The sequence below is a fragment of the Micropterus dolomieu genome, linkage group LG01 (assembly GCF_021292245.1).
Source record: "Micropterus dolomieu isolate WLL.071019.BEF.003 ecotype Adirondacks linkage group LG01, ASM2129224v1, whole genome shotgun sequence".
NCBI lineage: Eukaryota > Metazoa > Chordata > Actinopteri > Centrarchiformes > Centrarchidae > Micropterus > Micropterus dolomieu.
Window position 1 is genome coordinate 32,440,146 of NC_060150.1, and position 25,524 is coordinate 32,465,669.

The 25,524-nt window shown below is 40.3% G+C and overlaps 1 protein-coding gene across 1 annotated transcript in view; it reads left to right on the top strand.

Moving 5' to 3' along the window:
* LOC123980925 (putative uncharacterized protein MYH16) overlaps positions 1–25,524 on the top strand; it is a 116,323-nt gene that overhangs the window by 58,285 nt on the left and 32,514 nt on the right. The window contains exons 10-22 of the mRNA XM_046065569.1: positions 4,168–4,335; positions 6,146–6,325; positions 11,492–11,575; positions 12,585–12,752; positions 12,874–12,957; positions 13,736–13,903; positions 15,834–16,064; positions 16,711–16,776; positions 17,073–17,282; positions 19,429–19,530; positions 19,766–19,842; positions 20,166–20,310; positions 21,128–21,365. Of these exons, the coding sequence (XP_045921525.1) occupies positions 4,168–4,335; positions 6,146–6,325; positions 11,492–11,575; positions 12,585–12,752; positions 12,874–12,957; positions 13,736–13,903; positions 15,834–16,064; positions 16,711–16,776; positions 17,073–17,282; positions 19,429–19,530; positions 19,766–19,842; positions 20,166–20,310; positions 21,128–21,365 (1,921 nt within the window). The remainder of the gene's footprint in view (positions 1–4,167; positions 4,336–6,145; positions 6,326–11,491; positions 11,576–12,584; positions 12,753–12,873; positions 12,958–13,735; positions 13,904–15,833; positions 16,065–16,710; positions 16,777–17,072; positions 17,283–19,428; positions 19,531–19,765; positions 19,843–20,165; positions 20,311–21,127; positions 21,366–25,524) is intronic.

The following is a 25,524-nucleotide window of genomic DNA, read 5'->3' on the forward strand; positions in this document are numbered from 1 at the left end:
GTGTGTGTGTGTGTGTGTGTGTGTGTGTGCGCGCGCGCGTGCGTGCGTGTGTATGTGTGCATGTGCGTGTGTGCTTTTGTGGCACCTCAAATTCCACCATATATGTGTGTATATATTCTGTATGTCCATTTCTGTTGGGTGCAAACGTGCAGAAACAAAGGTACGTATATGAATGCTTGTGTATATGCATTTGGATGCCTATGTGTGGTATACTGAGAATATGGCGGCCAATATCAGTGTGCATATTGCAGTGAAAGGTTATGTGGGGGCCGTCACTCCCATAGGTAAAGACAGAGCAGTCCTCCTAGCCACTTTCTAATCTCTCTTTTATTAGAAGTTAATATCTCGCCTGCTCTTTCTCACTCCACACTCCCACCTGCTTAGAAATGGCCCCGCTCCATCTTTTTAATTCAATTATATTAGCCACCCTCTCTCCCTCTATGTGCCCATAACTCTGCAACTCACATCTCTCTCTCACACTCAATCTCCCTCTTTTTTTCTCTCTGTCTCTTCCCATCTCACCCCTCCTTCCTTTGTCCTCAAATGTTCCATTTCTATTCGTAATCCTAGATGGAGGATAGAGTTTGGCCAATCAAGGATTTGCGCAAGCTGCTCTCCTCTCCTCCGCCTTGGTGGCAAAAACACATGATGTCTAGGACGAGAGAATAAAGGAAAGGAGACAGGAGGAGGCAGGGGGGCAGGAGTTAAGGGGAGGACCCCAGGGGTGAAACTTTAATTGCTAAAGTAATGAGACTTGATCAGATTGAGGTTTCTCTCTCAATAGGGACTCTACTAATATGAAAGTCCAAGGCTTAGGCTCTAATTTGAAATAAAATCACAAATGTGATATTCTTTCTTCGAAGCTCCTATACTCCCCCACTGGAGAATTAAGACTTTACACATACCACCTGGGAACCTTTAATCATCTCTGATGGTGGCAGATTTGGAGATGAGGAATATCACCTTAATGTATTAATTATGTAACAATATTATGAAGTTATGAAAGTCATTGATGGAAAGACCTTGAGCTATGGGAAGGATTTTGACAGTTATAGTTCCCTCAGTATGGTCACTGTTACCATACCATCAGTGGGATTGTGGAAAATTCTAAATACTATTTGATGATTTGAGTTGAGAATACCAGTTTCATAAGAAATTACAACCAACAATATAAGCAAATATGAGATGAGATGAGATTTAAGTTACCCTATCTGCAGACCAGTAAGTAACAGAACTGCATTTTTCCAAGATTTATGTGACTTTTATATGAACATGGCAGATTACCATTGCAAAATCTTACAGATTACAGATTATCACTTTTTGATGTGACACTGGTGATCAAAGTCAAGACATTTAACTTTCACCCCGAAAAAATACTGTATATCATAGCTACCTTTCCCAATCAGAAAAATCAAAGCCCCTTAAATTACCAGATATATAGTACATTGCCCTGTTTGTGGTCTTGCAGGAACTTGGCCATGGCAGGATCCAGGCTGCCACTGTAGCAACACTCACACACTGAAGCATCAGCCATCAAATCATTAGCTTTTTTATGCACTTCCTGGGATTAGTTAGTCAAATATTAAATCTTTAATTAAGATGACACTGACTAATCAGTATTTAAAATATTTATCACATTGTTCTCTGTATTTACTCTTGTATGTGGTTGTCTTCTCATGTAGTTGAAATCTATCACTCGCTTCCTAAACCTTGTTAATTTATCAATCCTGATTTAACATCTTAGTTTAGATACATATACTGTAGATCAACGTTTTACAGCTGAGATGTCAAAATCTTGATGCTCAATATCTGAGGCTGTACTCCAGTCATATGCAAAATATGTAATTCAGCATTGTTACAGTGTTAGACCTGCCTAATAGTTGCCCTGAGTATTTGAAATACTCTCCTTGGGCCCCTGCGCTCTACAAAATGCCTTTCACATAACATATGCTGAATACCCTCTCATAAAATACCAACGCAAAGTTAAGAATGTTCTGTTAAAATGTGAATCAGGGCCACAAAATATACTGCAGCAATGAAGGATTCAATTTTTTTGTTTACCTGACACATCCAGTGAAGAGACAGACATGATTAGAATTTCCTGAATGTTTAGGACAACAAGTTACTGACTGATTAAAAATGTCTGATTGGGGTTTACTTTTAAGCCTGTGTGAATGTGTATGCATCTCACCCGTCCTGCATAGCTTTCAGTTGAGCAACATACTGTAAATGTAAAAAGAACTGAAGAGTACCGCACACAAGGTACAGTCCTGTTCTATTAACACATAAACCTAAGAAAATAATTCTCCTGTTAAATGTCATAGACCAAATCACATGAAAGTTGAACTGATGGTAGACATGGTTGTTGTGAATGTTAATATCTGAACAGGTAAATGATGGGTGGGTTTTTAATAACTGAAGTTAGTTTTTTAACAAAAGCACTAAAGGTCATCTTGCTGGAGAAGGTTTGGTCCTCACAAAGTTGCCCTTCTTTCATTTGAGTATTTGCACTGGCAGAGATGGCAGTACCATAGACTCTGCTAATACCTTAATTAAGCTTATTTTTGAAATACATCTTCAAGTAAATGTATATCTTCACACATGTGTTCAAAACCTCATAATATATTGTTGATAGTGGCAAACAGCTTTGGCAAATATTTTCCTTGAATATTTGCATAAGCTGTATATTATGTTGTTTGCAAAATTATGTGAAATATCCTTTGTGTTTAATAGCACGAACTGTCGTCAAGTATAGTAGCTGAATGTTGGGAGATATCAGGCTCTAACTTGGTTCGACATTGATGGTAATAATATTTAAAATGCATAGAAAATGTGCTCTTTTGCTTCATAATCGTTCTTCATCTGAAATCCCTCTTGCACTTTAGATGGGTTTACATAAAGAAGACGAACTTTTGCCCATTTATGTATTGTTGAACTTGGCTGAAGCACTGAAATTCACACATTATTGTCTCAGTTTTGTAAAACTTATTTTATTTCCCAATAGTCACACTAACATTGGTGCAATATCCAGATAAAAGAGTAATTTTAATTCAGAGTCGCTATACGGGCTGCCCCATTGCTTATAATTGTTACCATCCATTAGCCATGCTGTAGATGAGTTAACTGCATAAAAGACCACCTTTAGCTCGCTGTTACAATACGCTGGATGATATATATACTGGATTGTCTGGGGGGCTCACTGAAGGAGGCAGAGGTGGGTTGTGTCAGTGCCAAGACAAGTCCAGAGTCTGCTGTTAAGGGAGGCGAGAGAGCTTGAGAGAGATCAGAAGTTAAGAAGGGAGCTGAACTGTAGATCCCTACTGTGTGTGTGTGTGTGTGTGTTTGGTTATATCCAAATGTGGTCTTTGTGTCTCATAAATCTTAACCATCCAGTTTGATATGTGAGGGTGTGTATTTGTGCGCACACATGCATACAGAAGTGTGCATGCGTGTGTCTATGTAAATGTGTTGTGTGTTTGTTTGTGTGTTGACTGTCTGTGGAGCCTCCTTACTAATCTAACACAGGGCTCATTTAACACAGTGCTAATGAATAGGGGCTTTGATTTGGCGAGGGGTTCTGAACCACCGACCCACACACACTCACGTTCATGCATTGGGGTGAGGAGTTCAACCACTGTCTGCTTCCTTAGAAATAATCAGACTCTTTCCCCCAATAATTACCAGAGCATATAAACAGCAACATTTATTTTGTTTTAGTTTTTATTAGACATAAATAATGTTTTATTCTGCTTCACTGAAAAAGGATGGAGGTTGACGATAAAAGTATTGACGTGTCAGTTTTACATGTTATTATACATTTCAAAAAACAATGGTTTGGCTAGAGTTTGGACGTTTGTCAAACAAAATATCAAACACTAATGGACCTCGCACAAAACATGATAAAGCTGTCACTTTCAATTATCTTTAACAACATTTTTGGACAGACTTTCCCCAGTGATCCGTTAAAACTGGTACTCCAGAGATCTGGTACCCACAAGAGACTATTTGGCACATGAGATTTTCTTACTTATCCAATGACTTTAAATGCGTACAAGAAAACATTTGAAAAAGAAAACGAATAGTCGTATAATAGTAATAGTATAGTCGTATATGTGTATGTACAGACCATTGTGTTGTGTTGTGTTGTGTTGTGTGTGTGTGTGTTAGATAAAAGCAAGCGAGGAGCATGTGAGGCATCTGGACCAGGATGCGGTTATTCTGCGAGCCACACAGGACTCTCTGAAGGGAACCTTGGCTATAAAGGAGAAACACACACAACAGCTGGTCCAAGACAACACACAGCTCAAAGAACGCCTGGCTTTACTGCAGAGCAAAGTAGGTAACACACTATTTCTCACGCGCGCGCGCACACACACATAACACAGCACACAGGAGGGGAGCTCTTCTTAAATAAGGAACAGAATTGGGCAACCTTCTCTAAATCAAATCCAGTCAGGTACATCGGGGAATACTCCTCATTTTTTACTTCCTTCACAGTTAATCATCCGTCCTTCTTCCCCTCCTCCTGTGCCTTCCCTCTCTCGTCCTCTCTCCATATTTAATAACTCATCGCCACCATCTTAGCTCCGCAGAGGGTTAGCTCGTCGTACAATAAAGAACCATGTTCGTATGAATACCACGTAGCCAAGAGAGGGACCAAGAGTGGGGGAGGGGTTAATTATTTGTTTACATGTTTCTTCATTTCGTCATTCATTCATTATTTTTCCTCAGATTATTCTTTCTTGCTTTCTTTATCTCTCCCTTTTTTGTCTTTCTTTTTCTCTCTTTCATCGCCCCTGTTCCAGTCTCGCCCTTGCCCCAATGAGAACCAATTGTAATGTATGGGAACATTAAAGAGTCATGCGTGTGACGAATGGAATGGCCTTTAGGTTTCTCTCGTTGTCCTTTTCCTCTCCTTCTTCTCATTCTTTCTCCCACTGTATTTTTCTCTCTCCTTCTTTTCCTCCCCCTCTCGCTCCTCTAGGTATATCAGAGTGGCGCGTGGCAGTGATGTGTTTTAGGCTTAAATTAACCCATTTACTGTGTCCTTGACCAAACCAAGTCATTCATCTGCTGCTAGTGTTTTAGTGGTGCAGGTGCCTGCCAGCCAACTAAACAAAGTACATTGATCATAAAAGCATTATAAGTTACTTGACTTAGGGAACACTTGAAATTCTCTTTATTCCCACTAACACTAACTTCATTTCCATGTTAGTTTATGGATACCATTTGTATTCTGGAGGAGGCAGCAGTTTAAATGTGATCATTTCAACAATGTTGTCTTCAAATGCTTGGCCTCACTATGTATACTTTCAATGTCACAGGTGTGGCAAAATTAATTTGATAACACAAGGAGTTACACAATATAGTTAATACCATTATAGTTACGCAGTGAGTGCACAATTAACTTGAAGCTAAAGGACACAACTAAACACTAGCTCACATACAGTATAGAGCAGACAAGATGCACTGAATGATTATTGATGTAATACTACTATTTATACTTTTACAGCCTAAGTATTAATAGTGACTCAGATATTTTGAATACCTCCACCAGTTCCCATCTGGAAGTGGTGTCTGTCAGCTGTTCCAGTGGTATGTGTACATGAGACCATTATTTTTGTGTACATAGAACAGTGTAGGAGCCCAGCTAAAAATCTAGAAATGTGGTGTTTTCAAAGAACCCATGTTGAGAAAAGAATTGTTTGTCTGATGGGGAGCAGATAGAAAAAGGGCCGCAGCTCTCTGCGAGCCTTGTCCCAAGGTTTAAGAAGCACTAGTCTACAGTTAGTGTCCTACGACTTTATGATGTTCAGTCAAGCAGTTTTATTGGTCCTGAGTCAAAGCAGTAACTGAAGGTTCCCCAGCCTGGCACAAAGCCTTTATGATGTTCCTTTTCACTGCTATGGAGACAGAGCGGAGGCAAACGTACTTAAATTGTCATCTCCGTCTTCTACCACTTGTATCTTGTTGTAACGCGTCACCCATTCTTCTCCATGTGTGCCTCTCCTCCTCAGCTGTCTCTACAGCTGCCTGCCTGCCTTTCACTGTCCCTCTCTCAGCCTTTGGAGAAGGTTCAAACCAGACATACTGTACTTATTCTTCTCCTCTCTACTCTTCTCTCTATCTCTGCTCATCACCCCAGTTACAAACAAGTGAGTGCATGTTGAGTGACACCAGTGAAACCCTGGATCAGACCAGAACCAGCCTGAGCACAGAAAGACAGCAGAGGCAGCAGATCCAGGACCAGTTGCACCATGCCAACAAAGAGATGGAGCGACTGCAGTTGGAGCTGACACATGCGCGGTGCACCACTGAAAAGAAGGTAATTGATTTCTTCCTTCATTTAAATATTAAATTATAAGTTCCTGCAAAACCTTGCTTGTCCATCTTTGCCATTGTATTTTAACACTTGAACTGACACAAGCATTTGACTCCCCTCTTGGTGGCCATGTATTGTTGACACTGATGCATTGTCAGCGGGTTCGCCCGCTCACAAGGTCAAGAAACATTTTCTACACAAAGTGGACAGTGTCAGGAAAAATGGTTAAACAGGAAATTCGCAATTTCAACAGGATGAGGATGAAATATAATAGTCACATTAATGTAATGCATTGTCTTTCTCCACAATGGGGCTGATAAGAAGGGTCGCTCAGGTGAGGGATTCATTTAAATATTCAATTTTCAAATGTAATATTCACTGTGACAGGCATTGTCTATTCCTACAATGGTGCTGATAATAAGGTTTTAGATAATGGGTAATGGGATGTTCTGATATTTAGAACCTTATTTAAAACACATACTTTTGACGAAGACGGACTTTACAAAAATTTGGATTAGTCTTCCAAAATGGTATTTGTGTTCCAGCCAGGACTACAGAAAAACTCAACCCTATATGCTGTATTGCTTAAGACCCTTTCCTCTGTCCTCTGTTCTTTCTGTGATATACCAAAAGCATATGTTAGTGTTTAGTGGTTTGCATATAACCTTCAGTTAACCAGGTTGGAAAGATTCTTTTCACTAAGCCACTGGTGAATTTCAATGGCTTGCATTTGTCAAAAAAGGAAGCAGCACACGATGTTCAGTCCTTTTTACTGGCAAGCCTCTACACTGATAATACACGTTTCTAAATATTTTTGAGGTTAGGGTTAAAGTCAGTATTCTGTTGGCTGTCACCGAGGTTATTGTTACAACAGTCTCCCAGTGTACATTTAAAGTCCACCAGCTCTATGGCTCATGTTATATGACAACATATTTTAATTAAACTTTTAGAGCATATTTTTGACCTCTTGTAATTCACTCTGGTGTGGCGTGGTGGAGTGAACATTCATTCAGTTGTCCTTATGCAGGAAGGACGCAAACTGTGGGATTTAACAAGTCTTTTAGGATGAGCTAATATCAAATGCTATACAACTGTGAGACATCGGTCAAATGAGTAAATCTGTGTGTGAGGTTTTGTTTTTCATGTTTGGATTGGTTAAGTCAATGGACGGACCATTACACTCTGTCTAGGGATCTGGTTTCTGCTCCACATCTGGCCCTGCTTTATGCACCAAAACTGTTCTTTCTCTGATCTATTACAAGCTCTCTTTCCCTCGCACACACACACCCACACATGGATACACACTTCTGCACACGTTATGCTTTCACTCATGCACACTTCATTCCTTCACTGTATGGACAGTGTTGGTGTGTGTAAAAGAGAAGGAGTCTGCCTGCTCCCACTTGAATATAAGTGAAACTGAGAGAACTTTGTGTTAAGTATTTTCCTCTGCAGCTCTAAATGTCCTAACATTAGCACAGCTGAACAAATACTGTCAACACTCTCTCCTTCATCTGAAATGTGCTCTGCTGATTCACTCTCCCTCTTACTCTCTCCCTCTCTCACTTAAGACGTCTTTGCACAGAAGAATAGGAAAGCCGTTTTCCTTTTCTGTAGCAAATGAGTTGTCCACTCACTGAAACTGCTGGGGAGTAGAGGAGTGGAGAGGAAACACTGGTCTGACTTGAGTCCTGGGGATTATAGAGGCCAGCCACTTGATCACTCAACAGCTGTATCTTTGCACATGGGTTGACATTTCTTTATTCATAAGATTAATTCTGTAAGGGTCTACTTGACAACATTTGTCTAATCAGTGGTAAATATTTTTTTCCCATATAGGCTCAGATAGGATGGACACCTGCAATTTATATGAACACCGGTACATTCAAACATAGATATTTTATGATGCAGTGTGTACTTTACTGATGGAAGTATTATGAAAGAATTTTATCAAATTCTTTAGTTTCTTATTATATTTTACAAATCAATGAAAACATGGCTCTGCAGTTTTTTTTGGGTTATGATTTGATAGCTTACCTGATAGGACCGTCTAAAATATTACTAGACCAGACTCTGATTTTGAAATTCAGAACATCTACAGTCCAGTTATAATCAGAAATTCATTAAATAAAAGCAGATGTTTTGCAAAGAAAAAATTACATTTAAGCATAAAATCCTCCTTAATGTCTTTTTAATCCCTTATCCTTTATTTGTCTGTATCCCTTTTTAACTGTTCTCCATCTCTATTAGTAGTTCCCTCCATCTCACCAACTCACACACATCACTATGCAAATGGCCAGATGCTGCTGTAGTTTTAACATGTGGTTAAAGTGTTATACTGTTCCAGAATCCCCCATTGAGGAACTTGAAAGAAGTGAAAACATTAACATGACAAGGGGCTTTGTCTCCAAAATACTTCATCTTCTCAGAACTGAAAGTCACCCGCACTGTTCCCTGGCGGCTCCTCTTTTGAATGTTCAGGTCATAAAGGTACACAGGAGGGAGAAAAGGAAGGAATGAGTGAGACAGATTGATGGATTCAGTGAGAGAAATATTGAAAAGGGAAGAGGAAATGCAGGATGTGGGGAGATTTAGGACAGTTACAGCCCCACAATCTTGTCATTGCATCTTAAATTTGTTTGGGGAGGTTGAACAGCTTTTTCACACCAAAACAGCATTAACATGTGAAGATTAAGGTCGTCGATTCGTGATTGGTCTCTCTAAAACCATTGCAATCCTTTTTTAAATATTTGATTCTGAATACACTTGTGGAAGCTGGTCATTGACTTACATCCTCATGGAGACCATTCGAAGCAAATAAAATTGTGCACAAGAGAATAAAAAAATACTGGATGTTTTGTAGCAGGAGAGCTCATTGTGTTACTGATTTCCAATATATGTGCTTATCAGTTGCAGCGTGAAATCTAAATCTGTGAATTTATTGAATTTGTTTGTGTAATGTCCAATGGCTTTACAGTCCGGCGTAGTTTACCTCCAGCTTCCTCAATGGGACTTCAGTTTAAAAATAATGCACTCATAGTTCTTCTATAAATCGCATTGGATAAAAGAATTTCAATAGCGTATTATTTGAAATGGACAAGGTGGGCTTGGGGGAGTGAGAAAGCAAGCAAGATTGAAAGGAGACAGAAGGAGCGGTACAATGGAAGGTGAGCAGTATTGTGGAAGGTTGTTCACACCTTCAAGGTTGGACTTGGACAAACATTGGTCCTGCTCACGATGCTTTACAACCATCAGAACAGCTTACAGAGTTTTCTCTCTCCCTGCTTTTTGTCTTGATCTCACTTATTGCTCTTTTCTTTTCTTGCCTTGCCACTTCTCCCTTTCATCCCCCCACCCCCCCTCGCCACCCCCCACCCCCAACAGTTCAAATATTATTTCTCCCCCCTCCTGTCGTCCTCTCCCCCCTTTTTCTCCCTCTCTTTATCTTGTCATTGCCTGTCAGTAGGGATTCTATCTTGCGCTGAGTGTGCGCGCGTATCTGTGAACACATTGAGACTGAGATACACTTAAGAGCTCATTGATTTAAAAATACCTTCGATATTGGAGGTCCCCTCCCGCAGATTCGTTCAGAAGCTTATCACACACACACACATAGACATCCACACGGAGATATGCATAAACCAAAGCTCCACTCCAAAGTTTCTCCTTAAACTTTGTGATTGACCTAGTTAGCGTTGCGTTTTGACAAGTTGTCTGTTTTGACACGACATCCTCCGGTGTTTATCAACATCCATTCTGCCTATCACATGCTCACATTGGGAATTCACGCACACACTCAAAGATGAATCAAGGTAAGATTTAAAAATTGGCAGGAAGTAAGTGTTGTATTTGCTATGGGTAAGTAGAATGACTTGCATTTGTAGCATGAATAAATGTTCCGGTCATTTTTTTTGTGTGTTGTGCGCAAACAAATCCGTTTGTTCTATTTTATCTGATGTCCATGGAATGCAAAACACCACCTGTATTATTCCTGTCCAGGGTACTTATTTGTGTGAGTCTGCAAGTGTTTACTTGAGCGCTCATTTTTGATTTAGCTGCTACATATATGGCAGTGTGTATGCAGCGTTTTTGTTTTTTCTTCCTCCCCTTGCCGTAGCTCAGGTTTAGTGTGTTCAGCGAGCCTGGCCGCTGACAGCCAGAGGTAAGAGGTCAAAGAGCCAAGTTAACTCCATCAATCCCCCTGGACAGTTACAAACGAGCCCTCAACTCTGGTCAAAACAATCCCTGGATCATGCAGGATGGACAGGAGGTGGGGAGGGATTGAGAAAGAGGGAGCGAGCATTTAACTCATCTGGCATGAAGGAATGTTACGTGTACATATAAATGGGAAGTGTAAACTACAGTATGTCTGCATCAAATGTGCATACCAGTAATACAGTAATCCAGTGCAAATTTGACTTAAAAGAACATTTTCTCCATTTACGTGCAGTATTATTTTATTTTTATGTTGTGGAGGAATACATGGATGTGGTCTTATCACTATGTTATTTAGTATATACAGACAATTCACTCACCTATATTTTACAGTCCATACTTTTTTGGAGTTTGTCATTTCAACATTCAAGCTTAAATGAAAGAAACCTATTTGGCTCAAAATAGACAGCACACAATGGCAGTTAGCTGACCATCTTGACTGACCTCAAACAGAGGAAAACCTTGACAAGATGCAGACTCTGTGATAACAGACAGAAGAGATAAAGAAGTCAAAAACATTTCCCCGGCAAACTTGTAAGCAATCACCCACATGAAAGCGCGTGCAGACATGCACACACAAACACACATTTGGCAATAAACTGTGGGTAATTAGGGAAGGTCACCAAGGACACAGACAAACACAAGAGATTGTCAGACATACTGTATACTCAGGAGAAGCATAAACAACCGTTTCTCTGTACGTTGCGTCATCTACCCACCACCACCATTACCTTAAACACAAATAGGAGAACAGGACTGGAATATTTAATCTCAAGTTTTGTAAACAGTGACCTAAATTCCCCTGTTTCCTGAGATACAGTTTGTGTTGCCAATGATTCATGGAGATATGATCCCTAACATAATGTTTCTTTGTCACAGTATCATCAAAAAGAGCAATTATAAAAGCCTCGTCCAACATCCTTAAACCATGAGAAATGTGTTTTTATTTTCCAGATTCAGAAGTGGGAGATTAAGATGTGTGCACTGGTGAAGGAGCTCACAGAGAGTAAGAAGCAGCTCTCTGAATGTCAGAAAGAGGTAAAAACAATGTATTCATTATTCACCAAACTGATTATTTTAATGCTCGCGATTCGTATTAATGTTAACTGTGTTAAAAGAACATTTGACTGTAAATGTAGTTACTGTTATATTTATTATCTCCAAAGGCGTAAGCCTGGAGGGGATCATGTGTTTGGTCGTGTGTGTGTCTGTGTGAGTGTGAGTGTGTGTGTGTTTGTGCGTGTGCAGATCTGTCTGCGGTTAATCTTGCAAACTACTGGACCACTATATTTTTTGTGCACTTTTATGAGTGTATGCTCAAGGACCTCTGGTGGTTGCGGTGATTCAATATTTTTTGAAAAACTTCTTTTATTGACTGCTATGTTTTATAATGCCACTGACTGCTGATCCCTTACTCCTCTTTATTGTCCTGCAGGTAAGTATGTTTGATATGTCAGTTAAGTTAAATTACATACATATGTTAAAATAAGTCAAGGTTGACTTTTGGTTTTCACACGGGACCCGGACAGCAGTCTCCCGGGTGAAAGTCCTGTGTTTGTTTGACCCATCCCATGGATATATGAAGAGAACAGGATACAGCATCGAAGGTGGCTGCCGGTTCATTCCTATGAAAGTTGCTCAGTGGTGCATGAAGCCAAAAAAGTTCCGTCATAGAAAATTACCAAAAATCTTCTGCATAGCTTCCGCATGTGGGGCCCATAGAGCAAGCGCACTAGAGACTTCCACCGGGCGAGCCAGCTAATTATCAGTTTTGTTCATATGCCATTTCAACATATCAGGCCTGGCTTTTATTATTCTAGTTTGATAATGAAAACCAAATTAGAATCAATTTCATTATGTTTTTCGTGTATTGTATGTTAGATAATGTTAAGTGGGTTTTGTGATTCTAAAATTAATATTTCATTACTTACTTAGTTAGTTAAGGTTAATTGAGTTTTTTTTTTTTGCTGTCCTAATGTCAGTGTTGTGAAGTAGTGTGAGATTGTAGCACAGATTGAGAAGCTTGATTTTATTGCATATTTCCCAGTTGCTCCGAAGAGAGGAGGCTTTGGAGAAACAGTGTGAGGAGAGGGATGTGCTGAGAGCCAAGATGGAGGACCGGAGCAGAGAGTTTGTCCATCTCAACCAGACCAAAGAGAGACTGGAGGCCGACTTGGCTCTGAGCCATGAGAAACTGCACACCTCACACCTGGAGGTCCGTCTCTCTCTGCCTCTTTGTGCACATGTTCACATTGTTAACCAAATATTTAACCAAAGGAACACAATGGGCTAAAACAACATCAAATGCAATTTAATGGAATTTGCTTTGTGTTTAGGTTCGAAGCAGAGATCAGTTAATTCTGCAGTTAAGAGCAGAAATGAAGACAGCTGAACAAAAGCATAAAAGGACACAGGAGCAGGTGTGGCAGCTTGTTTGTGATTGTATGTTGATTTTCCTATCACTTATATCTATTTATGTCCTAATCAGGGCTTTCTGATTGCATTTCTTATAATCTGTTTTCTGATTATCCGTGTGTGAATTAAGTTTATTTTCTGGTTATAATATTGCAACTCTGACAGACATTTCTGAACAAAGTACAGTTTATAAAAGATCACACTTCTAGCTGTGTTCCATGAGAAGTAGTTTGGGTTTTTCTGGTTAGTTTCTGTTTTTTGGGTTTTAAATTTGTCTCAAGGCTTAAATTCAATTCTAGGTGGTACTGCAAGGGTTTTAAACCTGTCTTACTATTTTTTGGTTTTTCCTTTCATATGCTGAGGCTAGGTTGAGTGAGCACCCTTGTGTTTTGTTTTTTTCCCAACAATGACCTGTTTTACACCCACAGAGTTGTACACATCCACTCGAGGGAACTGCCCAAACCTGCAACAGTCTTCTACTGTTGGCTACTGAGCAGCTCCATTACAGCAGTGAGAGGCGTAGCACCTTGCTCAAAGGCTCCTCGAAAGTTTGAGCTAAGGAAAGGGGAATCGTTACTCATTCATGTCTGCTGTGCCCACATTTTCCCAGCTGGTCCTGAGACTAAACTGGGAAACTCTCTGACTCAAGCCTGATTCCCTCACTTTTAGACTACTGCCGCCCCCTCGCTGTCTTTTCTGTCTGTGTGTGCTTTGTATGCCTACATAACGTTATCCATTTCCATTCTCTTCAACTTCCCTCTCTTTCTCTTTCTACTTGCCCAGATGGCAGATCTGGAGGGTGATGTAAGAAACTTGAAACATAAGGTCAGGGGACACCAGGAAGAGGCTTGTCACTTAAGCGAAAAGGTCAGAGATATTGAGTACCTTAAAGACCAGAAGGAGAAAGAACAACAGCAGCTTCGCGATCAGCTCTGTATTAGTCAGCAACAGGTAAGGAAGAATTCTGTCCCCTCCTCTTCACGTCTTTGCATCTGCAACTCCCCTACAGGTGAAATATCTGGTGAAATCTATAGATCAGCTGAACTCTGACCTGGAAGCTGTGAAACAGGCTCACAGGAGCCAGAGGAGTGTCCCGCTTCACAGACGATTGAAGCAGAACAATTCTGAGCTCAGCCGAATACAGAGCAGCCTGAAGGATCGAGAGTCAGAGGTCACCAAGGACAGTTTACGTCAGCAGCACTTAGCCGTAGATAAGAGTGAGAGTATTTTGTATGTTCAGTTGTCATTTGGTTGAACCAAGATCATACAGCTAAACAATCTATAGTGTTAATCCAGTGGACAACATAAAGAGAAAAAACAGATGCTGAGTGTGAGTGATGTAAATCACAGAGTCTTCTGCAACAAACTGACCGGTTTGCAGCAGACAAGCTTTACTTTGTCAACTTACATATATCCCCATTCACGTCATCTGAATGAACAAACAAAGACAAAATGGCCCCTTTGTTTGTCAACCTCTCTCATCCAATTGGACCCAAACATGAATACAGAGAGGGGAAGATTCATCAAGAGATCAAAACCCCCCCAAAAAAGAATAGGAGAATAATGTTATTATCAACCAAGGGTTGACTTGGGTAGTCATGTGACAGCCACGAATACTGAAATGGCAGGCCAAATGAGGGTCAAAGCGATGTGTTTTCCATCATATCTAATGAGGGTTGTTTGTTTCCCCAAAGCACAAGCTCCTGATTATGGTCACAAGAAAGCCATGGTGTTCCCATTAAGCCTCGTTAGAAGGCCTTTCATCCAGCGGCGGACAGAAATGCTAAATCCACCATTAGTGTTTGGACTGTGGGATAGTGAATACATTACAGGAAAAGAGATACTATGACAGAGAGCTAGTAACATAATATACAGTTATAATGGGTAAAGGTGTCATATGACACCTTAGTTTATATTGTGTGTGTTAACGGTGGATAACCTTAGGTAAAATATTCGCCATCACACTTGAATAAAATCGAGTGTACATGGGTCATGAGTCAATGGTTATAAACAGTACACATACATGCACATACACCTACACAGGATGATCAGTTTTTGACTCTAAAGTAGAGAATGGAAGTTGGTTCTCCTCCATCCTCTCTTCTGGTTTGTGCCTCTTTCTTCCTTTGCGTGAACAAGTTTTCTACTCAGTCATGCTGCCTCCTACCGGGTGTTAGTCCTAGATGGGCCCAGCTAATCCCTGGTTAAACCAAGCTGCAGTGAACCACTGAAATCTAACTAGTTGGCTGTCATTAGCTGTAAACCCTCATGTTCTGATCCAGATTACAGCGGGATTAACGTGGATGAACTCAAGATGAGTGTTAGAGCGGGTTTAACTTTCTCAACCTCTCCGGTTGAAAGGTGAGCTACGGTAGGATTCCTTGTGTAACACTGGGATTAAGCCTGGTTTCACTTCCTGGGTTCCCCTTTCATTATGAGTGAGGTTACTGTAGAGCAGCACAGTATATTATACCACGTTAGACAAACTAGCATACGTCCATTTTTCTATTTTTTTAAGGTACATTTAGTCACAATGAAGCATCATGTCAAGTATCCTGTTTCACTGTTTGATTTTGTATTATGGTAAGTCTAAATGTATGCACTGTGCATACATTAAGGCTTCCTTCTACTTCATTCATCAGTTACTTATAACACATTCAGTAGGTAACACCCCACACTTTCACACTTAGCAGCTGTACTGTACGTTTTCTCGAGAGCTCCTATACACGAGGGGAGTCAAAACTCCACTCTCCATTAACATTTAACACTGTTTTGGTCACTACTAAACCTTCAGGCTACATTTGTTCCACTTAAATAAAGGTGCAAAGGTTTATTCTCTTCAACATTTGTGCTTCATTTGGTTATGTTTGCTTCGAGACAGGTCGAGACATTTGAAGGGAAGCTAAAGAAGCAGGAGGTTGAGATGGAGCTTCTTCAACAGCAGCTTATGGGAGCCAAGGAGGAACTGAAAGATGCCAGTTCACAAGCCCAGGAGCAGAAAGAAACTGTAGCAATTTTTAAACAAAAGTACACAGCAGCACTAGAGAAGGTGCATAGGGTGCAAGGGCAGGTGGAACTTCTTGAAGAGGAACTACAGTATTCACAGCAACAGGTAGGTCTTAATTTACACTAAAGCAGTGTATTACCATTATTGCATATTGCTTTCTCAGTGCCTCTAAAGAGATTTCATCAGGTTTATATCTATTATACATATATACTCTACAATTTTTGTGTAACATGTTTGCAGTTCTGTGAGTTTGCCATTACCTAATTTTGTAATCTGGTAGGGGCAGGTTTGGTTATTAGCAAGTATCAAAGTTATTTAGTAATATTAATAAAGATTAATAAATACAGGGTAGAATAGTTACAATGTGATTTATTTAATTTTAGCACAGATCAGTGATCAAAATCTTCAGCCAGTAAACCACCAATATCTACTCTAAGCACAATAAAAACATACAACAATCAGCAAGTATATGATGTAGGTGTGTGTAGGACAACAGATGGGGAGAGAGAGGAAGATAGCAGACACAACCATTTAGGTGGCTGCTCACGCAGTGATCCAGAATGGTGGCCAGGCCAGCAAAGCTTAAGCAAAGAGCTAGGAACCAAAATGGAGGACGCACTGTCACGAGCGAAATTGCATTCAGCAGCCATCCTGGAATTTGGTCTTGAAAATATTTAGTTATTGGCTCTGCATACAGTGGCAGCAACTAACACAAGTAAATATACACAATAATTACCACTTTCTCACACAGGAACCAGCAGCAAACTTACCTTCGCTGGACTTTGTTATTGATAAAGCGCAGTTATTGGCTTCACACGTAAGTAAAAGCCCAGCAGCGGGGTAATGACACAAAAGTTAAACGTGCTAGGCACAAAAGCACACAGCAACCAACAGGACGTGGCGGTCCGTTTTTTCCCACAGAAATCACAACAGTGAAGCTCAGGTTACAATAACACAGTTGTAAATCTATCTCTGCACAGACACACATTGTGTGACTTTGTGTGAGTTTTATTACTGTTTTTTTGTTCAAGGCTTTTAGAGTTACATGCAGGCCACTACTTTCTTTCCCATAAAGAGAGGTCCCAACACTTATTCACTATGTTTGATGGGCAGCTAAGAGAGTCCCAATTATCAACTCATTTGGTGAAGGAAGAGCTAGCTGAGATGGTGCAGCGGTACCGGGAAAAGGTAGGCCAATGGGAGAACTCGCAGGAGGCTCTTGACCAGTTGACGGATGAGCTCCAGGCCAATCAGAATCTACTGAGGGAGAGCCAGCAAAAAGTGGACTATCTTCAGGAGCAGGTGGACACACTCACAAAGCAGGTCAGGATAAACACGAACACATTACAGTAGCACATGTAGGCACAAACATAAGGCAGGCATAATTCCAGACACAAATACACATACAGCACTCAGTTTGTCCTTTATCCCTTTGTAAAGATTCTGATTTGTTTCTATCAGCAATGGCCAGTCCTAGCCTTTTAGAGAGAGAGAAAGAGGGAGAGAGAGAGAGAGAGAGAGAGATTAGAATATTCATTTTACTACAGCATTTAAAACTGTGTTTTTTATTGTGCAGGTAAATTCCTTGTAATATGTCCATGTAACAATCAATGAGGCAGCATTGGCAATGATCAACATCGTCAGGTGACATGATCATTCCGGTAGCCGATGTCTTTCATTTTAAAATAAGAATCAACATTTTTTAATGCATTTTTGATGCATTTTTCATTGTTTTCAACAGGAAGGAATTTCATGAATGAGTGTTAAGGTTTAGTCAAATTTGCCTCTGTGTTCTTGCATGTGCTCCCAGGTACTTGCCAGCTATAGTAGTGTTGTGTGTGTACATGCAAGCATGGGTACTGTATATTCTTTTGTGTGCATGTGTCCTTGTGAGCGTGTGAAAGTGTGCGTTAGTGCTTCTGAGCACTGACGTGTGTCACTTAATCTTTTCTCCTTTTTCTTTCTGTTTTATATTTACTACGTCAGGCAACAAATGAATCATCTTTATTACGGAGAAATTTAATTTGGATGAACTTAACTGCTGCCGCCAAGGTCAGACGGGCAGAATGTCATTTTAATCCAATCAACTTTAATCTGTTGGTTATAAAAGAGTTAGGCTGTTGAAGAATGGCTGTATCTCAGGCCCTTTATTACACTGGCTAATGACTTTGATTGTGAGGCGCCTATCAAGAGGTTAGGAGTTCTTATGAAGCTTCACGTCCTGCTAATGCTCTACCTCATGCCGCTGTTGGGCTCAGCTAACCCTAAAATCACTAATGTCTTCATTCCCTGTTTACAAGAAAATCTAAATAAAAAAATAATACTTATATGAAATCAACATATTTATATTATAGCATTTCATAATCAAGTGCAAATGGAAAAACAAGCAGAAACTTACATAGTATCTTAATGCTATCTATTCTAGTCCATTTGTATTCTGAATAGGGAACATTTCACGTAAAGATGGACACAAGAAGACAAGTAAAGTGTCCTACAAAGATGTCTACTTTTAAATTAGTTACATAATTTCCCTATATAAAGGACAGTAGCTAATAGACTAAGATTGAGAGTAGTGATACATACAATGAGCCACATGGTACATTTTCTTCCAAGGAAATATTCCTTTGTAATTAAAGGAAAACTGGATCCTATTTTAAAGTAAAAGTATACAAAGTATATGTGCATGTGGTTGACTTAAAAGTTATTTGTTGAATTTGTTATTTGCCCAGTATTGAGCGAGAGCGTTGCAGCTGGCAGCTGTGAAACAGGGCTGCATTATAATCCTTCTGGGCAATAGTGCACTGTCAAAATACATCCACTAAAACTTCTTGTTTTGGCCACTGACTGGCTCAGATTGTTATTATAAGTGTCTGACAACATTATGGAAAGGATCCCTGCAGAGACAGAGTAAGATCCCTTTTGTTTAACCAGAAGCAGCCGTTTTATCGCTCTTGTCAAAGCCACCAGACTCCATTGACAAATACAGTAATTTTACCTCAACAATGCTAAGATCTTTTGTGTCACTATTGCCTGTTGAAATTTCTTATAATAGATTCACTCATTAATGTTCTGCTAGTTGTGTTGGGGTTTGTCAACTGTATGCCATGTGCCTCTGTGCTCTGTGATGCAACAAATCAATTCACAAATGATAATGCAGAATGATTTGTTTCCTTAATGGCACATCAGTGTCATTGTCATTTATTAGTAAAGAAAAATGCATATAATCTGTTGAAATACAATTCTTTACAAATTCACCCTTTTGTGAATTAGCTTTTTTAATAGTTACTGTATGTCATTTTAAGTCATTTTTGTTTCTGTTTTAGTTCCGTTGTTTGCATTTTGGTAGTTACATTTTCAGTGTATGATTGACTAAAATTAGCCTGCCAAAAAACAAGTTATATTTCATTATGTGAGTTCTTTAAAATATGAATAATTTTTCTCCTATTCCACTTGCTCCCTCCATTTGTAGAAACTGATGTTGGAGTGTGACATACGGCTATTCCAACAGAGTCATTCTCATTCTGATGAGGAGTATCTCAGCCTGCTCCGACACAGACAGAAGTTACAGAAGGTAAGGCCATGGATGGTACTGTTATATACATATATAACAACTGAATATATAACAATTGAAAATATGAAATTCGTTTGCTTTCTAGTTGTGTTCAAACATAACACAGATACATGTGGATACAGAGATTAGATTTGAATTAAAGTTAGTTTCAGATTTACATTGACAAAAAATGAAGCTACCTTCCAGCACCCACTTATTTTTTGTGCGTGTGTGTATCTGCATGTGTGTGTTTCAGCGCTGTACTGAGCAGGTTGAGAGCCTTGTGGAGTGTGAAAAGGCTATTCTTCAGATGAAGTCAGGGCTGGAGAGACAGTAATAACTGAGTCTATAAAACTCTCATTCTCCTCTGCTGATCCCGGTTCCTGTCCTTGTCTCTGCGCTCATGCCCTTCCCATCTGCCTCCTCCCCTTACTCGCTCTCATTCTCTTAACAGTCTACTTGCCAAATGACACACAGTTGCACACTATATGCTACACGCTTTCAACATAATCTGTTCAAATAATTTCTTTTCATTTAGCTAATCTGTTATCTGCCTTAGTTTGTTCTTGTTGCAGACAGTTTGTCTTTCACTGTGTTCGCATTCCTCACACAAACAGTTTAGACGCGCCACTCACTCTTTTCTGTCCTCACCATAGAACCCAGGAAAAAGTGAGTCTGAAGCAAAGTCTTGTTGCGTCCCACCATACACACATGACCATTCGCAGCCAGCTGGCACAGGAAGTGATGCGTCTGAAAAAGGAAGCTACACACTTAGAGCTTGAGCTGGCGGACACCCAGAAGGTATTAAAGTAATGTGTATTGGCTGACCTGTCCTCTAATATGGAGAAGACATATTGTTTTGACCTTTTTGCCCTCTACTTTTGAATTCAGAAGCCTCATCCATTGTCCTAAAATGTTGCGCGTGCATGCACCTCAGGTTAAGAACACAAGCTGGAGATTCATTGCAAGTTCCAAAAGAGGAGTACTCGTCCCACGTCCAGCGGCACCACACACCCACCACTCATTGAGATTGTCCCATGATTGCCTGGCAGAAACAAATTGCCTTGCCATTAATTAAAGCACCAAACGTGCCAAGGCTGGTGAAATTGACTCCAATTAAGAGCTCAATGGGACACTAAATATTCAAATTACTCAAAGTGGTGACTGTAGCCTGGCAATGTGCCAACATTGCTGGCAGTCATCGACACATAATTTGTGTGTGTGTGTGTGTGTGTGTGTGTGTGTGTGTGTGTATATGTGTGTAGGTGGAAGTGGGAACGTTTGATTTTACACATTCATTTGTGCATCCCCTGACACATACAAGTGATAGACCTATCATGCTTACTAAGATCATATGCATGCACAAACACGTTTATTCACACACACACACACACACACACATGCAACTGTAGTATATTCTCCTCTTGCTGTCAGGTCTTGTCCATTAATCTTGCCTACTCACATATATATATATATATATATATATATATATATATATATATATATATATATATATATATATATAATAAGTCACTATAATAAGGGTCACTAAAACCACACGTGTGTGCGTGAAGAAACACAGTTCTTCATTATTCCTATGCTTTTCCTTATGCTGCAGGTACATATGGCACTTCTCAGACAGTCAGAGGAGGAGCTGAAGGAGGCCAGACAAGAGGCAGCGAGGAGGGGCAATGAGGTGGATGTACAGAGGGGAGAGGTGGAGAGACTTCAGGAGGAGTTACGGAAGGAGGAGGTGCAGATGAGGAGCGTCATCAGAGAGAAACAGAGTCTTAGCAGTCACATCAGGCAGTTGAGCCAAGAGCTGGAGGAGCTACGCAGCAAGCACCAAGTGACAGGTAGCAATCAGTCAATAAATCCATCACTTAATCATTTCATCCATTCATCTTTTAAGTGAACCACATACTTATATAATGTATATATATATATATACACACATGCACAGTTTTTTATTCACCGGACAAATAATCTATTTTTAAAGTAACTCTGCACAGTTGAGCAAGAGGTGCACAAGCATTTGCTTAACATGAGCATTTTTTCTATAAAGAATTGATTTGACCTCACTTCACTGTTTGATTTACAAGTTGCCTTGCTTTTCGTGTTTGAACTTTTGGGCCATGTTGTCGATCATATGCATATAACATGCTGGAGGAGCCATACAATGTGCCCTGCCTTTTGTTGCAGAACCAGCCACATGTCAGCTCGATTAGCCAGCAGTGGTACAGCAATGTGGTGATCCGGTTGCTAGCTGTCTGCACACAGTGTTAACTCAGGCACACACACACTGTAGATAGAGGTTTGATTTAATGCCGCATTGCTTTAGCTGTATGGTAATGATCTGGTTTATGTGTGTGTGCGTGCGTGTGTGCACGCGCACAATGGTGGCCTTTGTAGTAGTGTGTCAGTGCAGGAATGGTGATGGCTTGGTCTCTCCGGGCACAGAAATGTCTCATTAAGAATTAACGTACACATCTACGGTCACGCCAGGCAAACACCTCGCATACACACACTCACGCACACAGCCATTTCTCCCAACTTCCACTGCTTTAATTAGCACACACACACTTGCTCTCCGAGGTACAAATACACACACACACTCACCTATTGTCCGCAGAGAGATGAATCTGAGGTCTCTGTCTGTGGCAGACAGTGGCTGGCTTGCTCGGTGAACACTGCTCATTAACAAGATAGAGACAGAAGGACAACGCTGTGTAGCTTGGCCTTTGTCTGTGATCAAAACGCATTCCCTCAACTCCACGCTCCACACAAAACCACATATTATTCGACTTTTACCTTTAGCAAATACAATCCAGCATCGTGGAGCCTATTGTAATGACTTAAGAAGAATAAAGATGCATTATTATAACAAAGGGGGCATTGTTTACCTGTATATAGCAGTGGCCTGAATAGACTGGGTGAGGAGTCAGCTTGAGAAATTACTGTCATGAACAAAAGGCCTTTTTATTAACATGAAGCCCTTGTCGAGGTCATTTCTGTATAATGAAAACATTGCCTTGAGTGGTAATGATTCTTTTTGTTGCTTGATAACAGTCAGATCTGGTCTAGGATGGAGTGGATTGTGAAAATGAACAGGATAGAAAGCTGATGACAGCATGGACATACACAAAGAGGTATACAGTAAAATAATGAGGAAAAAAAGAGTAGCAGAACCAAGTACTTTTCCATCAAAACCTTTTATTTAAGACTATTCATTTATTTTTTTACTTACTTACTGTTATAATAGATAAAGTTATTTTTCTGTATGCTATTTTTGCAGTCTGTGAGAGTACTGAATATCTTTTTTACCACTGATGTTGACTGAATTATTATAGAATTTTTATTTTTCTGGTCTCTATCAGAGCATGTTTACTTGTAATAAAGTTTAGCATCGTAAGGCCGGTAACATGTTACCTGAAACCTACAATTAACTTGACGTCTACATAACTGCAACTGTTGGGAGGTGGATGGATATTTTATTAAAAGGTCTCTGTGGCCAGATAGAGGGAATGTCAAAGGAGGAAAGAAATACAGGAGGATGATTTGGGAACCAGAGAAGTGTCATATGGATGAGACTGAAGCATCTGAAGGCAGCTGGATTCAATCAGACTGTGGCAGGAGAGGATGAAGAGACAGGAAAGAAGAGGGTGATTAAAACAGAGAGAAAAAAAGTCCTTAAACTTGGCAAATGACTGTATGTGTCAAATTTACTGTCACTCTTTGACAGCATGCATTTTCTGTATGGTTCCCAGTTCACTAGATATTCAGCTTCTTACAAAATAGTGAGAGTAAATCACACAGCACTTAAACTGCATATGGTGCTAAGAGAATGCCAGTGTGTGTGCAGTAAATATATTGATATTGACGATGTAGCACTTAACAGTATAGATGGGTTTTTGAAACTCTAAGACTTATACAGACAACAAATAGAAAGGTGCAGATAGGTAAAGATTGTGTTACTAATCAGTTTCATAGGAAACTTTATGTGGTATATTCCAAATGGCTGGCTAATTGTTTTCATATCAACTACCTGTGAAATCCAAGCATGGATGGATGTTTACAATATTCAAATATGGCTGATAGTGTCATCTTACATCTTAAATAAGATGTGTTGTAAGGTTGGCCGTAATGTGAAGTAAATGTGATGCTGTGTGACAACAAATGAAATAACAGCATAAACAAAAACACAATATCCATATTTCCACACTTCCACAAAAACAGAAATGTGATATTACCACCCCTCTGTGCTGTTGATGCGCATTTGCCTAAAGATGATGAAATCATTATTGCGTGCGCAAGTGTGTGTGTGTGTGTGTGTGTGTGTGTCTGTGAGTGCTGCTATCCAATCTGGATCCCTGGACGCACACGTGCACAAGCCTCTCTCCTCCAATTCACCTCTATTACTAGCTATAATCCCATTTCACACTCTATCGATCCCCAAAACTGTTGTTCACCGGAACCAGCAGCAAACACTGGCATTTCTCCCCATCATTTCACCACCATTGTTCTTTATTACACAAAGAAGCCCCCCTTTGTCTCAGAGCAAACTCAGCCCTGCTGAAATATGAATTATAAATGTATGGCTAATAAAAGAGAAAAGGGGGGGAAGGAGCGAGAGAGAGAGAGAGAGAGGAGGGTAGAGAGATAGAGATAGAGAGAAGTGGTTGGTAGAAACATCAGAGAAAATGACTCCTTTACAAGAGTCTATTGATCAGTTTCTATCAAAGGGGGATGTCAGACATGAGATTACCTGGCAGTTTGAGCATTAGGTGCCGTGTGTTATAGCCCCGGGCCCTTGTACCGCTGCCAGAGGATTGTAAATAAAGCGGAGAGGAGAGAGCAAAAGGGGAGTGTGTTGGGGTGCATATGTGTGTGTGAGTTTTAGACTCTCTGTGTGTGTGCGCGCGTTTGTGTGTGTGTTAGTCTTTGCGAGTGTTCATTGTTGTGTGCATATGTTTTTTTTTTTTTCTTTCTTGTGGTGTATTTGTGTGCATGACTGTGTGCGGCTGTGCGCCTGCACCTTTTGGCTTATACCCAAAAGCAGTGTTGCAAGCCCATGAAACTTCAGAAAAAGAGAGAAAGAGTCTTGGGAGGCTTTGGGACGTCTCTCGGGAGCACCTTAGCCCGCTACGAATCCCCCAACAAAGCCAAAGGAAGCTCCTATGAAGCCTTATGAAGCTTTTATGAGGGCCAGGCAGGGCCCAGCCTAGCCCCAACCACTGATTCAGGGTTAGCCGGGTTTTCGTCCTTCTCATGTTAAAGGTTAGCTGTGAGAGCGGGGTAATCTGACCGCAGATCTATGATTATAGCTTGATGCTGTATGATGGGCTTTGAAGCTTGTATGAAGGCACCGAGAGGGAGAGATCGAGAAAGAGTCAGATTATGGACTAATGTCATACCTTAAGTTGTGAAGCCAGTACAAGAGGGTCAAGAAAGTGAGAGAGCGAGGAACCTGAGATCTTAGATTGTGGACTAATGTCATAACTTAACTTGTGAAGCCACTAAAAACAGGTTGTAAAAGAGCACAGACCTCAGCATATGGACTACTTTTCTACCTTAAGCTATTAAGAAGAATTGGTTGCCAAGAAATCCACAATCCCTTGCGGAGCCTCGTTTAATGTGGAAAATTATGGCAGGTATTTGGTCATCAATCCCTACTAAGCTAGATTTACCACACATCTATTTGTCTAAACACCTGGTGTATGTCTGTATGTGTGCTGCCATTTGCTGTCTACTTTTGTGTGTTTTTATATTGGTAGACATTTTAAGTTAAAGAGAAAGAAGAACTACTTTTTTATGTGTTTTAGCTGTGTGTGTGTTTGTGTCTACCTTTGGTGCAGTCAACAGTCATGTTTGTGTAAACGGTCGGTCTATGCAGCTAATTGCTCTCTCTATGGCCACCCCTGGTGGGAGGTGTCACTGAGGTCACCTCGAAACTAATGCCTTGAATGCGAATTTGATCCCCATCTTAAGTTTTCACATCTCTGTTTTATTGATTAT